Source organism: Mytilus galloprovincialis, chromosome 5, assembly GCF_965363235.1.
Source record: "Mytilus galloprovincialis chromosome 5, xbMytGall1.hap1.1, whole genome shotgun sequence".
NCBI lineage: Eukaryota > Metazoa > Mollusca > Bivalvia > Mytilida > Mytilidae > Mytilus > Mytilus galloprovincialis.
In genome coordinates, this window is record NC_134842.1 from 65,261,682 (window position 1) to 65,279,207 (window position 17,526).

General features: G+C 33.9%; 1 protein-coding gene across 5 annotated transcripts; it reads right to left on the minus strand.

Annotated features, from left to right (window-relative positions):
• Positions 1-3,986: 3,986 nt before the first annotated feature.
• LOC143076260 (putative methyltransferase-like protein 24) lies at positions 3,987-13,312 on the minus strand. Of its 5 annotated transcripts, none has more exons than XM_076251995.1 (7): positions 13,076-13,311; positions 12,234-12,312; positions 10,002-10,124; positions 7,700-7,771; positions 6,875-7,044; positions 5,095-5,105; positions 3,987-4,317 (listed from the first exon to the last, which is right to left on the minus strand). In XM_076251995.1, exons 1-7 carry the CDS (start codon positions 13,284-13,286, stop codon positions 4,009-4,011), a joined length of 975 nt encoding a protein of 324 aa, XP_076108110.1. In that variant the 5' UTR covers positions 13,287-13,311; the 3' UTR covers positions 3,987-4,008. The 5 variants fall into 5 exon arrangements, with proteins under 5 accessions (XP_076108110.1, XP_076108108.1, XP_076108109.1 ...); XM_076251993.1 differs by lacking the exon at positions 5,095-5,105 and adding an exon at positions 5,438-5,448; XM_076251994.1 differs by lacking the exon at positions 5,095-5,105 and adding an exon at positions 6,026-6,036.
• Positions 13,313-17,526: the final 4,214 nt, after the last annotated feature.

Genomic DNA, 17,526 nt, shown 5'->3' on the forward strand with positions numbered 1-17,526 from the left:
GTATATATGTCTCTGTTAATATAAATAATAATAACTTATTTAACTATAATTTCAATTATTTTAATGACCAAGGGACTGTTATATTTAAGTTACCATAATCACAGATTATGACTGTGATTTCATTTTGTAAAATAATATATAAAGATAAATGTTTAACTTTAATTCAATGAGAAATAAACCAGCCTTGTCTAATTAGCAATCATTTACCACACATTTAGCTTTCAAATACGGGGCAGATCCAGAAATTTTCATAAGTGGGGGACCACTGACTGCCTAAGAGGGGGCTGCCCCAGTCACGCTTCAGTGATTCCCTATATAAGCAACCAAATTTTCTCCCCAAAAAGGGAGGGGGGGGGAGGTGTAAATCCGCCTCTGAAATAATATTTTACTGTCAGTCAATAAGTTTTCATAACATACATCAAATTTAGAATGGAAGTGGGAAACAATTGTCAAAGAGACAACAACCTGTCCAAATAGCAGACAAAAAACAGCCTACTAAATCCATCTAAGACACTATGTATATTAAAGACCATAAATTTATTCATTATAAATAAAGTTAAAAAGATAATTAAAAATTTGAAATCAGTTCTGAAGCAAATTTTATGGGTAAAGGGGGGGGTTTACCACATTCCCACGGTACCTTTTCTTTTTACAAGTCTTCTCACACTTTTATTAATATCCTGGACCCATATCTGTCAATTATTGCAACTTTATTTACTTTGCCTTTTTTTCTGTAACTGTTTTCCTACATTGATTGGAATAAAATTCCCATAAGAATGGGGACACTCAAAATTTTACATTAACCTTTTTTCCAGAGTTAATAAATAAACTACTTAAAATATACCTAATATTTAATACCAAAAATTATAATAACTAAATAAAGATAAATTTAAGCTTTTTACATGTTTTAGTTTAAATTTTCCCCATTGTTTGACAAACACAGACAACTCATCAACTCTTTAGGAAAATCGAGAAATCTTTTACATTATAAAAAACAGTATGGAATATTTTTAAAGTGTACAATTTAAACAAATAAATTGCTATCTAGTCAATACACATATAATCCCTGATATGATATTTTTTCTTCCTTAATTTGGGTGAGGGATCAAGTTATTTAAACATTCACCACTTTTAAAATGCATGTTGAATCAGACATTTTTGACATTTGTGAAAGCATAGCAGTTTTATACTGCACTTTAAATAGAAACTTCAAAAATTAATATACATTCAAATTAATTTACATTTATTGACAAAGTATAGAGTACATATAAAACTCTAAACTTATGTAACAGTAATCTATTTCATAAGTTGGAGTTACCTTCATTTTTTAAAAGTATTAAAGTAAAGAAAACATAAGATGTGTGAAAGTAATTAAGCTTACAAATTAATAATTATAGAAACATTACCAGTAAATCAATTAGTCCAGCACTATAATATATGCATCTATGAATTTGAAATTCAAATAAGTTACACATGTATACAAAATTCCATTTTTGTGATTCTACTAGAGATAAATATAAACAGTGATAAAAAAAAATATATTTCAAGACCAACATATTTTTGTAGTTGCATTTATTCCACTATCAAGGGAGATAATCCGTGCTTAAAAAAGGATAACTATTAACCATTAACATTGGTTCTATGTCTTTCTTTTCTGTACATCTTTAGACACAAAGAATAACAGCTTTGAAATGATTCAATTTTGCAAAACTGAAATGAACAATAGTATGTGTAAAATTCATGTGAATTTGTTTTCATATTGCAAAACTTTAACTCAATAAATTTAAATTTCTCTTATGAACTCATGGTTTAATTCAGATAAAATGAAACATAAATTTCACAGGAGTTTTGATTCATGTTTATTTCATGTGAATTTAATGTGAAATTTTTCACGTGAATTTCACGTGAAAATATAAATTTTTAAATTAAATTGAGATTCCCAGGGAATATATGATACATATAATACAAGGTATGAGATGTTGACAAAATTATTGATTTTCAGTTAATTTTTTATAACTTAGACACCATTTATATTATTTCACGTGAAATTCATGTGAAATTTTTACGTGAAATTCATGTGAAATAATTTCACATGAAATTCACGTGAAAATTTAATGTGAATTTCACGTGAAATCTCTTCACGTGAAATTAACGTGAAAAGTTAACGTGAATTTCACGTGAAATCGCTTCACGTGAAATTCATGTGAAATTCACGTGAAATTAACATGAAATTCATGTGAAATTCACGTGAAATGAGATTCACGTGAAATTCACGTGAGCAAAATTTGGCTGTGTAGTAAGAGCGTGTAAAAGTCTAGACGAGAAAGATTCGTACTTTTCATATGAACCGGAAAATACAGGCCAAATTATTGCTCCAGGGGGTATACAATTGACCACTTTATTAATTGACTCTGATACTAGCGACAATAAAAATTTACAACTGAACAATATCTGTTTGCCTGCGTCAGTCAGAGGTTGAAGTCATAAAACTTTGGTCAGTGCTCGGAGCACAAAAATCATGCTCGAAACATGAAATCCAGCATTTTGATTGGTTGATTTTGGAGTATGAGTACAAAAAACTGACTCGAAAGTGTTATGACTTCACAGATGTCACCAGCGTTAATAGTGTTCCACGCAATAATACAATGTTACATGCATATCATGAATATTATGCCGACACAGAAGACACAGATCAACAGTATATACATATATCAAAGAAACGTAAACCGAGAAAAAACGATACAACTTCAACCACGAAAGAAAAATAACGTAGTGAAACAATTGGAGATCATTGGAACATTTGGTTATCCATAGTAAAGAAAACCTGACCGATTGTGATTCAAAACATACTCCAATATCGATTTCGGACCAGTTGAAACAGTTCGACAACGTTTATCAACAAATAACTCAGACGACTATTTCACAAAAATCGGATCAAATATTTTCTCTAATTTTTGTGCTATTTTCACATTTCCTGACCGGTGTGAGAAAAATATTTCTACTCACTAGTGAAAAATCTGTTCCCGGCAAATGATTGGTTGAAATTTAATTGTGACGTTAAATTTTCTTGTTTTCTTTTCTTCTTATTGTGACGTCATGAAAAAAGGCGACCATGCCTGACGACGTCACATTAAAAGTACACACCTTTCCTCAAATCTTTGAAAAGGAAGGATAAAAATCATAAGAGGACCAGATTCCACCACTGTAACTCGTGTATTACGATATTTCTCCACTCTCAACAGTTAAATTTTAATAATTCAAAAAGCTCGGAAAGCCTCGCGCTTTAAATATTAAAATTTAACTGCTTCGAGTGGAGAAATATCGTAATACACTTGTTGCAGTTGTGGAATCTATATTTATTAAACTACTGATAGTGCTACTTCTCAATGTGATGCAACATTTTATAATTAAAGCACTGCAAGTTCTCATATTCAAGATCCAGACAAAATAGTCCACCAAAGCACTGCAAGTGATAATATGCAGGATTTGGATAAAATATTTGAACAAAGTACTGACGTTTAACGATTGACATTTTTCGAGAAAAGGGATTAAGTGTCGATTCGATACATGTATTGCTGCGCAATGACGCAAAGCGCAGACCGTTTATTCTGTATCTTGAAAGAAAGGAACTACCAAAGCTACAGAAAGAAGCGCACAGACTTCTTTTATTAATACCACATTTTTACTTGATCAATGGAATTTTATTTTATACACTAAATATAGGAAATCAGTCCGTTCGGAAACAAACAATGAATAATGAAACTAGATGTTTCTGAAATTTCACTAAAATAATATTTGAATTTCATCATGATTCCACGTTTATCACCCATATGTCTGCATTATGTGTGGCTAACAAAACAAACACCTTATACAATTGAAACAATTTGAAAAACAAATTGAAAACCATAAACTTTCAAGTTATGAAAACAATCAATATTTTTTTGTCCAAATTTATAAAACATTAAAAAATAATTGACATTTGGAAAATGTTTATTGATTCAATATTTATTAGACATGTTTCAAAGGGTATTTGTAGAAATCAAATTTTAAGTTTACCAATCCACATTCTGCTTGTAGTACTTTTTTTGTGTTGTCAAACCGGTAAACCGTACATGTGTACCGCGAAAATCCAGCCTTTTTTAAAGAACGAAAAATCTGTAGCAATTCCACATAGTTGCTTACGTCAGCAGTATTTGGAAATATATGGAACTCTAACTCTAGTTGTCGAATTCTTGATGTAAGATTATCACTCAGGATATTTTGAAGGACTTCCCATTCATACGTCTCTATGTCTATTTTTAAGATATCCAAAATTCTCTGAAAGAGATTGAAACATTATGTTTTACTAGTAGTTGAAATAAGATGAAAGATATAAGAAAAACAAACTGCTATTTTTATTGTTATTTTACCAGAGAAAAAGTGACGGGATCCATGTGTAATCTGTCAACACTTAAAACAAATGCTATAAATTTCTCGAGGCATCCGTAAAAAGATACATTTTGATAATTTCTAAGCCCTTCTCTTTTATTCATCGGAACTGCGACCATGTGTAATTTGTAGACTGTAAGTATTTTTCATGTAGTATATACATATCATTATTATTGGATAAATATCTGCTAGGAAGACTGATCATGAAGGTGAAATCAGTGAGTCTGTAGACTTTTATATTCAAGACTGATTTAAGTCAACAATTTATCCACTTCACAGGAATATTATTATTAATAAAATCTAAGACTACGGTACTATTTTTGTTTTCAATCTATATATTTTAATCAAAACAAAATCTGTTCTAGTAGGGAGGATGTTATTAAAATCCAAAAAAATTAAGATGAAAAAACACACCAATAGGATGATTTTTTGTAAACATTGGTTTAAATCTTGTATGCAAGGAAATATTAAAAAAAAAAACAAAAAAAAAAAAACTCGAAGACAACAAAGGTCAGCTGATCATGAGGTTAAGCTTATGTTGGCGTGATCTATAAGGTCTGTTTCAAGCTTGTCAATAAACATTTCTTAATTTGACCTTGAAATATTTTACAACTGACATCCTCATGCCCAAACGATTCCATTATCCGACGCAGTGTTCGTAGTTACATCCTCATGGCCTAACGATTCCATTATCTGACGTAGTCTTCGTACTTACATCCTCATGGCCTAACGATTCCATTATCTGACGCAGTATTCGTACTTACATCCTCATGGCCTAACGATTCCATTATCTGACGCAGTGTTCGTACTTACATCCTCATGGCCTAATGATTCCATTATCTGACGCAGTGTTCGTACTTACATCCTCATGGCCTAACGATTCCATTATATGACGCAGTGTTCGTACTTACATCCTCATGGCCTAACTTTTCCATTATCTGACGCAGTGTTCGTACTTACATCCTCATGGCCTAACGATTCCATTATCTGACGCAGTGTTCGTACTTACATCCTCATGCCCTAACGATTCCATTATCTGACGCAGTGTTCGTACTTACATCCTCATGGCCTAACCATTCCATTATCTGACACAGTGTTCGTACTTACATCCTCATGGCCTAACGATTCCATTATCTGACGCAGTGTTCGTACTTACATCCTCATGGCCTAACGATTCCATTATCTGACGCAGTGTTCGTACTTACATCCTCATGGCCTATCGATTCCATTATCTGACGCAGTGTTCGTACTTACATCCTCATGGCCTAACGATTCCATTATCTGACGTAGTGTTCGTACTTACATCCTCATGGCCTAACGATTCCATTATATGACGCAGTGTTCGTACTTACATTCTCATGGCCTAACGATTCCATTATCTGACGCAGTGTTCGTACTTACATCCTCATGCCCTACTGATTCCATTATCTGACGCAGTGTTCGTACTTACATCCTCATGCCCTAACGATTCCATTATCTGACGCAGTGTTCGTACTTACATCCTCATGGCCTAACGATTCCATTATCTGATGCAGTGTTCGTACTTACATCCTCATGGCCTAACGATTCCATTATCTGACGCAGTGTTCGTACTTACATCCTCATGGCCTAACGATTCCATTATCTGACGCAATGTTCGTACTTACATCCTCATGGCCTAACGATTCCATTATCTGACGCAGTGTTCGTACCTACATCCTCATGGCCTAACGATTCCATTATCTGACGCAGTGTTCGTACTTACATCCTCATGGCCTAACGATTCCATTATCTGACGCAGTGTTCGTACTTACATCCTCATGGCCTAACGATTCCATTATCTGACGCAGTGTTCGTACTTACATCCTCATGGCCTAACGATTCCATTATCTGACGCAGTGTTCGTACCTACATCTTCATGGCCTAACGATTCCATTATCTGACGCAGTGTTCGTACTTGCATCCTCATGGCCTAACGATTCCATTATCTGACGCAGTGTTCGTACTTACATCCTCATGCCCTACTGATTCCATTATCTGACGCAGTGTTCGTACTTACATCCTCATGCCCTAACGATTCCATTATCTGACGCAGTGTTCGTACTTACATCCTCATGGCCTAACGATTCCATTATCTGACGCAGTGTTCGTACCTACATCCTCATGGCCTAACGATTCCATTATCTGACGCAGTGTTCGTACTTGCATCCTCATGGCCTAACGATTCCATTATCTGACGCAGTGTTTGTACTTACATCCTCATGACCTAACGATTCCATTATCTGACGCAGTGTTCGTACTTACATCCCCATGGCCTAACGATTCCATTATCTGACGCAATGTTCGTACTTACATCCTCATGACCTAACGATTCCATTATCTGACGCAATGTTCGTACTTACTGTACATCCTCATGACCTAACGATTCCATTATCTGACGCAGTGTTCGTACTTACATCCTCATGACCTAACGATTCCATTATCTGACGCAATGTTCGTACTTTCCACGTCTTCTTTGGATGTTTTTTCGTATACTGATCCATTCTTGGAATAACAGCATCATTAGATTTCCCGCCAATACCAATTGGATGAAAATGAACTCCTGATTTTCTAATATGTTTTGTTGTATTTCCCATGCTAGAATAGAAAAAAATGAATTTTGAAAATATATTTTCTTTTTCTAATTTTCACTTCGGTCACTTTGAAAGCCTTTCGGTCTTGATATGTTCTACCGGTATAAAGCTATTTTCAGCGAATAATGTCAGAGAATGATAAAGCCATTGTTGGACCGTGACCTTCTACTGCTAGTCTGGCATGAGCAGGGAATAACGTTGGGGTCTGAGAAAACAATTGGATTTTGACAAGATCATGTTTATATTCTGGCATATAAAAAAGTAGGGAATAACATCGGGACCGAGAAAGTCATTAGATTTTAACATATTCTTCCTGCATGAGTATGAAATGACGTCGGGGACAGATAAAGTTTTTGAATGTTGACATGTTCTTCGGGCATCATTGAAGGGAATGACGTCGGTGACTATTCTATTCCCGAAATCAAAATTGGAAGGAAGACATCATCGCTCAAATTGATGAATTTGTTTATGCAAAAACATAATAAATACACGCTCCCCCTTAAATCCACAACAACAAACTATTTTATCTGTTCATGACATCTAAAGAATTTGACCGTAACATTTCCATATATTGTTAAAAATCAATTTATTATTTTGACCTTTGCTTCATCAAATATTTCCAAAAGTTATTATGCAAAAACAAAACCATGGTAACTTACCTTGGGTCGAACGAATGAACTTCACAACCATTGCGAGCCATGGCGTCATCAAATCGGAAATCGTAATTTATTCTGAAGAATACAAAAATTAAAAATTAAAAAAGAATGGAACTGATAGTATGTAGTGTATCCATTCATAACAAATCCCCATATACACTTTACAAAACAAAAAGCAGAAGAAATGTGCTATATGTTTTTGGCTGGTCCTCATCAAAAAGTCTGATGTTTTCAACACATATAACAAACCTCACCAGAAGACTGAAGACGTCAATTAGTTTTTCTTTGAGGTCTATGACTGTTTGACTGTCCATTAAAGCAGAAGAATGTGGAGTAATCAAAGACTTCAAACAAAAACTGTCATCTTTTAACCTTCCTGAGCACCTTAGCTCACCCCTGGTTTTTGTGGGGTGCGTGTTGTTTAGTCTTTAGTTTTCTATGTTGTGTTTTGTATACTTTTGTCTTTTGATCTTTTTCGTTTTTTACCGTGGCGTTGTCAGTGAATTATCGACTAATGACAAATGAATGAGTTAGAATGTCTATTTGGTGTCTGTTGTCTCTCTTTTACCAAACAATCGCGAATCGTAAGAAACGGTAAATATGCAAGCATTTAAACAACCATACAGCACACAACACAACGAGATATATTAGAAAACAATGATTAAATAGAGAAAAGTTAAGGATATACTGCAAAAGTATCCCTATCAACCATACAGACAGAAAGAGTAACCGTCAGAAGTATCCCTCACAACTATACAGACAGAAATAGTAACCGTCAGAAGTATCCCTCTCAACTATACAGACAGAAAACCGTCAGAAGTATCCCCCTCAACCATACAGACAGAAAAAGTAACCGTCAGAAGTAAAGTATACCTCACAACTATACAGACAGACAGAGTAACCGTCAGAAGTGTCCCTTACAACCATACAGACAGACAGAGTAACCGTCAGAAGTATCCCTCACAACTATACAGACAGACAGAGTAACCGTCAGAAGTATCCCTCTCAACCATACAGACAGAAAGAGTAACCGTCAGAAGTATCCCTCTCAACCATACAAACAGAAAGAGTAACCGTCAGAAGTATCAATCACAACCATACCGACAGACAGAGTAACCGTCAGAAGTATCCCTCACAACCATACAGACAGACAGAGTAACCGTCAGAAGTATCCCTCTCAACCATACAGACAGAAAGAGTAACCGTCAGAAGTATCCCTCTCAACCATACAGACAGAAAGAGTAACCGTCAGAAGTATCCCTCTCAACCATACAGACAGACAGAGTAACCGTCAGAAGTATCCCTCTCAACCATACAGACAGAAAGAGTAACCGTCAGAAGTATCAATCACAACCATACCGACAGACAGAGTAACCGTCAGAAGTATCCCTCACAACCATACAGACAGACAGAGTAACCGTCAGAAGTATCCCTCTCACCATACAGACAGAAAGAGTAACCGTTAGAAGTATAACTAATAACCATACAGACAGAAAAAGTAACCGTCAGAAGTGAAGCATCCCCCACAACTATACAGACAGACAGAGTAACCGTCAGAAGTGTCCCTCACAACCATACATACAGACAGAGTAACCGTCAGAAGTATCCCTCACAACTATACAGACAGACAGAGTAACCGTCAGAAGTATCCCTCTCAACCATACAGACAGAAAGAGTAACCGTTAGAAGTATCATTCACAACCACACAGACAGACAGAGTAACCGTCAGAAGTATCCCTCTCAACCATACAGACAAAAAGAGTAACCGTCAGAAGTATCCCTCTCAACCATACAGACAGAAAGAGTAACCGTCAGAAGTATCATTCACAACCATACCGACAGACAGAGTAACCGTCAGAAGTATCATTCACAACCATACCGACAGACAGAGTAACCGTCAGAAGTATCCCTCACAACTATACAGATAGACAGAGTAACCGTCAGAAGTATCCCTCTCAACCATACAGACAGAAAGAGTAACCGTCAGAAGTATCCCTCTCAACCATACAGACAGAAAGAGTAACCGTCAGAAGTATCATTCACAACCATACCGACAGACAGAGTAACCGTCAGAAGTATCATTCACAACCATACCGACAGACAGAGTAACCGTCAGAAGTATCCCTCTAAACCATACAGACTGAAAGAGTAACCGTTAGAAGTATAACTAACAACCATACAGACAGAGAGAAAGAGGAACAGTAAAGTAGTACGTAAAAAGAAGTTATTTAGCCAACTTCAGGCGAAATGAATGACATGTGTTCAAATACATCAGCCAATTAGATTAATCAAAAGTAATACTCACCCTAAGGAATACACCAAACATAGTTTCCTGGCTATAAATGGAGAGGAATTGCAGTCATGCCAGTTTCCTCGATTGATTAAATTTGGACATTTATATTCGATGCCACCTACTTGACGTAACTCTCTTAAATAGAAAAACAGTAATTTTACACCCTGATTTAGTAATGAATATTACAGTGACAATAAATTGTAATAAATGAATTATTAATTTTATCCTCCAAATACATTCGACCTTTGTAATGCTATCTGAATGGTCTTGTAAACGGATCAAACCCGGGACCTCTGTGTTACAAGTCAGCGCTCTTACCAAATTGAACTAAAGACTACTTTGTTTAGAAAGACATATTGGTTATCCAGCCATCAAGAAACTTCGTCCAAAGATTCCGGTAACTTGCTATAGATGTGTAGCAAAGTTGTTCTGCCACTAAGTAATGTAACTAATGCAGACAGTTTAAACCATTTTATTCATCAATGTAGACTGAACAAGATAGAGTGGTGAAGAGCTACAAAGAAAGTAAAAACTACTTATAAAAAATGTTAATACAAAATATAATACAAAAACATGATCATAACAGCCATATCGAGTTGTTATATGAAATTACCAAAAAATAATAAATTACAATTATGACACGAAGTGTGTTCCATACATTTTTTCACACGAAAAAAGGGGGTATAGAATTAACAACTGAAAACCCGAAAAAATGGGAATATCAGGTCTAGGGAATTACAAAAAGGGAAAAAGGTAAGTATTATCCACGTAAGTATCATACCAGGTAAGTATTGTTTACAAAACAATGTATTTTGATTGTCAAACCGACATACCATACAACGACATAAACATTGCAAAATGCGAGAAAATAATCATTAAACTTGTATCAAAAATTACTTGAACAGTATTATAAACTCATATTATAGTAAATAAAAAGGTTCTTACATTGTGGTCAGCCAAAGCTTATGGAAATTCTAAGATAAATTGTCCGAGATAGTTTGTCATCACATGGGTTGATGAAAAAGTTCGATAACTCTGATTAAACCTACGATAAGCTTTCAGTGACATGAAATTGAAATATAGTAATACACAAAATATTAAATCGACAAAATTCGATCTAATTAATAAACTGGTGAAGAATGTTTACACAATAACGCCAGATTTTATGATTAGCATTATATACTGAATAGTTCTAATAATGTTACTTTACAAAAGTAACTAAACGGGTCTTAGCATAACGAAATCATTGATAGTCTACTGTGTATGATAAAACCATCACAATTATTGGGTTCTTAGTTATTCTCTTCATCCCTCCACCCAAATGGGACATATCGCCATTTGGGATCTTACTTATCCCCTTCATCCCCAGTGGGGCGTAAGGCTATTGGGATCTCACTTATCCCCTTCATCCCTAGTGGGACATAAAGCCATTGGGATTTCACTTATCCCCTTCATCTCCAGTGGGAAATAAAGCCATCGGGATCTCACTTATCCCCTTCATCCCCAGTGGGACATAAAGCCATTGGGATCTCACTTATCCCCTTCATCCCAAGTGGGACATAAATCCATTGGGATCTTACTTATCCCCTCCATCCTCAGTAGGACATAATGTCATTGGGAACTTTCTTATCCTCTTCACTCCCCCCAACCCCACCCAAGTGGGACATAATGCCATTGGCTGGGTATATTATCGACAATAAATGATTGACGATTCCCATGTTAGAAACCAAGAGTTGGAAGACACCAAAGGGACATTCAAACTTATAAGTCGAAGAAAAACTGACAATTCCATGACTAAAAACAAAAACCAACAAACGACATTCCATGTCATGAACGCGCGCATGTCAAGTATTCCACATTGTGCACATGCGCCAGTATTCATGGACTGATCAAGAATTTAAGGGGGTAGACCTTGGTTCAGGGAGATAACTCTTTAAATCAGTTAAGCGTTTGTAAAAGTCAAGTTCATCCATGTATTTTAAGCATTTACCTGAAACAGATTGAAAATAATCTATGTAACCTAGAAGCTTAGAACATATTCTTAAAAAATGGTTGACATAAACGTACTTATGATTTTAAGAGTTATTTCCCTTAACCTAGGTCTACCTCCTTAAGTATCCCTTAACGGTTATAATATTTTGACGTTATTTTTTGCCCCCTACATGATATGTTTTTGATTTTAGGTAACGCACACTATCCAGAGGGTTGACTCATTGACAATCATACCTCATCTTTTATACTTACGTTGTCAATTCGTCAAATCCTTTATCCTGTTGATTGGTGAAATCTAACGAGTTTGGTTTTGATATTGGCACCCTTTTTCCTGAAAAAGATAATTTGAATAATGAAATGTATCTTTATTATCATAGTCTATACAAACCATATATAGGTGAACATTTGAATAACATTCACATCAATACTACATATATAAACACAAACTAAGTGATAGTATAGCAGAAGGTGTCGTAAGTATAAATCTGATTAATAAATAAACATTATTTTAACTTATATCGGTTGTAAGCTTAAAAGATATAAATTAATCTAAATTACAAAGCTCTTTAACATTGTTTGTATTATTCTCATCCTGTATATCATTTGTGCAAAAAGTACATTTTTAAATTATTTTTTTGTTATTAAAAAAATATATAGCTAAGTTGTGGTTACTAATCTTATTTTCATTTCTTATCTACATTAGACATTGCAAGAGGTCGTGATTTTGTCTGCGTTTATTAAATTGATGTAGAAAATATTTTATGAAATGCTGCAGCCGATATCAAAGTGAACAAGGTTTAAGTCGTATAAAGACAGATTGAGTACTTCAAGCGTATTTGAAATGTTATATGATTGTAATTGAGACAAATATTCACAAGAACCCAAAGGACGAGGATAATATAGGCAACTATAAGTCATGTCTACTGTAACAACATTTACTTTTTTTGTAGCAGTTGAAAACAGTATCAATGAAAAGTTGTTGAAATATAGATACATATACACTATAAATAAAACATACATTAACGTTTTCCCTATAATTAAAACATACATTACCGTTTTCCCTATAAATAAAACATACATTACCGTTTACGTACCGGATTTAAAACATTTGATTAAATTCCTAATTTCCATTGTTGATCTGTAGTTATGATACTGCATCAAAATGATTACAGCAAAGAACAAAAGTATTGGAATATAATTGGTGTGTTTTAACATTTTGTTGATCACTTGTTGAAACATAAGCAGAGATTGGATATATTTCGGTCCTATTTGGCGGAATTTAAAATGACAACTGATTTGAAACATGCTCAAGGCTTAAACTAATGTCACACAAAAGGAAGTAATGTATTAAATTTTAAAGCGTGTAATGTTGAGAGAAAAGGATGTGAATTATCATTGATTAGAGGATTTGTACAGACAAGGATTTGTATAGTAAGAAAGGGACAATGCATGGATGGTAATCTTTTCAAATGTGCATTCTAATGTTTACCAGTTCAGCCCGGCAGCTGACCTTCCTAGTAAATCACGTTGTATACAAATGAATGTACTTTTTTGCTGACGTTAATACACCAACACAGCTCATCTACTTTAATAATGCATAGGTAGTGCTGTATTTGTCTTCATTATAAATCATTGCCACCCGGCTTTATTATGCATGTTATTGTTATGGACTCCCTTCATCTCTATCTGTTTATACCACATATCCCATGCATTCCCAAACAAAAAATATTGAGGAACAAATCATGGTAACAAATGATATACAAATCGTATGATTTCTTTGTGATTTGAAAGTGATAAAATTTCACATGCAAATGAGCTAACAAATCACAATAACAAATCACGAACAAATTGCTTACAAATCATAAGCAAATCAGGGTAACAAATGATAAACAAATCGTATGATTTCTTTGTGATTTGAAAGTGATAAAATTTCACATGCAAATGAGCTAACAAATCACAATAACAAATCACGAACAAATTGCTTACAAATCATAAGCAAATCATAAACAAATTGCCAAGAAATTGTTTTGAAATCATTTACAAATCAGAAGCAAATTGTTTTCAAATCGTTAAGAAATAGTTATCAAATCTTTAACAAATCAGAAGTAAATCATATTCCTACCTCAAGCAAATCACAAGCAAATCGTAAATAAATTGGCATCAATCATCAATTCACAGATTATATCATTAACATCCAGATCAAAAATAAGTGCTGCCCCTGAAACCCCAAAACTTTGAAGCGCAAGTGTCTTCATTTTACCTTTAATAGCTACTCCACTAATTGTAAAAAGAAGTACTATCTTTGGTTGCGATGAGGGACAAATTGTTCTTTGTGAAGTTTCTCTTACTTTTTACCCGAAATTTGAAAAAAAACATAGGCAACCACGTGTACTTAGTGGAATAATGTCGAATAGGTGATGGGTCTTAGTCTTGGTCCACATCTGCTACATTGTAATATATATATATAGATTTGTCCATTTTGCCCGGACCTGGTCAGTAAACAACAATTAAACTTGCCAGTGAATTTTATCTGCTGGCGCGGGAAGCTAGTCTTGAAATGTTTTGATCTGTTTACACATCTTTTACACATTTTTATTTTTAAAATTAATCCTAACATCACTAAACTATCATGATTATAACGAGATACTGAAATGCACAGTTTCTGAATTTTAAAGGTTAACATTTGAATGGTATTAGTTAAATATGTGAAATTATAAATATAAAGATTCCTTACCACCGTCATCTTTCATAGACTGAATAAAACTCCCCATCTTGCAACCTTCTTTGTTCAGTTAATATAGAACAGTATTTGAAATTTGAATTTGACCTCAACCCGAAGTCAGAGAGATAGATAAACAAAGAAACCTGGAATGCATTAACATTTTATTCATTGTAGCAAATCATGAATGAATCACACCAAGAGAGCTAAGAAAGTTAACAAATCATTTTCAAATCATTTCATATGATATTCAAAGTTAACAAATCATAACGAAATCACACCGTTCTAGCTAACAAAGTTAACAAATCTCTTTCAAATCATTTCATACGATATTCTAAGTAAACAAATCATAAAGAAATCACACAAAAACAGAAACAAATGGCTTACAAATCATACCAAAGAAAGAAATCAAATAGAAATCAGATTTAGGGAATTTGGAAAATTCTGATTTGTCTATGATTTTTTTAATGAATCGCAAGCAAATAGTACTAACAAATCGCAGAATCACGATTTGAAAGAGATTTGAATACGATTTGAAAGCAATTTGTTCATTTATTTTTCTGTTTGGGTTACAAGTTGAAATAATTATACAAGGCTACATTATTTTTTTCCTGCAACGGCGTCAAATTATACCTTTAAAAAAGGCCTTGCAAGATGTTTTCCTGCAACGTTGTCAAAGCAAAAATCAAAAGAGCCTTGCAAGATTTTTTCCTGCAACGTCGTCAAAGAAAAAAATAAAAATAGCCTTGCAAGGTGTCTTCCTGCAAAGGCGTCAAATCAAAAAATTAAAAAAGCAAGACGCCAAGATGTAAAGCAAAACATTACAATAGCAAGACGCCAAGACTTCTATTTTTTTTTAAACCTGTACGTGCATTACAAATGTACATGAGCTTTTTGTTTTCTAGGCCCAATTTTGCTATTAACTATACTTCAGTCAAGTCCAGTAAGAGTTTGATATATATATATATAATATATGAAGAATATCTGTTATCCGAAATATGTAACATTTATTTCCTTTGTTGTTAATTTTTGGTGATGTTGTACTCTTTTAGACGGCCAGCAGGTTATATATAATATTTTGTAGTTAACTGTATCATAATTTTATGATCCATCGCACCGTAAGATTTCATCCTAAACTATCATGATTATAACGAGATACTGAAATGCACAGTTTCTGAATTTTAAAGGTTAACATTTGAATGGTATTTGTTAAATATGTGAAATTATAAATATAAAGATTCCTTACCACCGTCATCTTTCATAGACTGAATAAAACTCCCCATCTTGCAACCTTCTTTGTTCAGTTAATATAGAACAGTATTTGAAATTTGAATTTGACCTCAACCCGAAGTCAGAGAGATAGATAAACAAAGAAACCTGGAATGCATTAACATTTTATTCATTGTAGCAAATCATGAATGAATCACACCAAGAGAGCTAAGAAAGTTAACAAATCATTTTCAAATCATTTCATATGATATTCAAAGTTAACAAATCATAACGAAATCACACCGTTCTAGCTAACAAAGTTAACAAATCTCTTTCAAATCATTTCATACGATATTCTAAGTAAACAAATCATAAAGAAATCACACAAAAACAGAAACAAATGGCTTACAAATCATACCAAAGAAAGAAATCAAATAGAAATCAGATTTAGGGAATTTGGAAAATTCTGATTTGTCTATGATTTTTTTAATGAATCGCAAGCAAATAGTACTAACAAATCGCAGAATCACGATTTGAAAGAGATTTGAATACGATTTGAAAGCAATTTGTTCATTTATTTTTCTGTTTGGGTTACAAGTTGAAATAATTATACAAGGCTACATTATTTTTTTCCTGCAACGGCGTCAAATTATACCTTTAAAAAAGGCCTTGCAAGATGTTTTCCTGCAACGTTGTCAAAGCAAAAATCAAAAGAGCCTTGCAAGATTTTTTCCTGCAACGTCGTCAAAGAAAAAAATAAAAATAGCCTTGCAAGGTGTCTTCCTGCAAAGGCGTCAAATCAAAAAATTAAAAAAGCAAGACGCCAAGATGTAAAGCAAAACATTACAATAGCAAGACGCCAAGACTTCTATTTTTTTTTAAACCTGTACGTGCATTACAAATGTACATGAGCTTTTTGTTTTCTAGGCCCAATTTTGCTATTAACTATACTTCAGTCAAGTCCAGTAAGAGTTTGATATATATATATATAATATATGAAGAATATCTGTTATCCGAAATATGTAACATTTATTTCCTTTGTTGTTAATTTTTGGTGATGTTGTACTCTTTTAGACGGCCAGCAGGTTATATATAATATTTTGTAGTTAACTGTATCATAATTTTATGATCCATCGCACCGTAAGATTTCATCCTAGCCCCCCCCCCCCCCCCCCCCCCATAAAAATCAAATGGTAGCTCCCTTATGGAAAGATATACCAACAGTATTTCATTAGATTATTAACATTCAATCTCTTATATTAAAACTTGGAGAGCTATGGCAAGCCGTTCTCGTCAAAACTATGTTTAAACCATTTTTCGAAAAATTTACACACTGAGAATTACAACAAAGCACACTGAGATTTAAAAACTTCAAAACGCACACTGAGAATTGAAAATTACACACTGAGAATTAAAAATTTACACACTGAGATTTCATAAAGACGCACTGAGATTACAAAAATGAAAAACGCACACTGAGAATTGAAAATTACACACTGAGAATTGAAAATTACACACTGAGATTTCAAAAAGACACACTGAGAATAAATAAACTGAAAACACACACTGAGAATTTGAAATTACACACTGAGAATTTAAATTACACACTGAGAATTT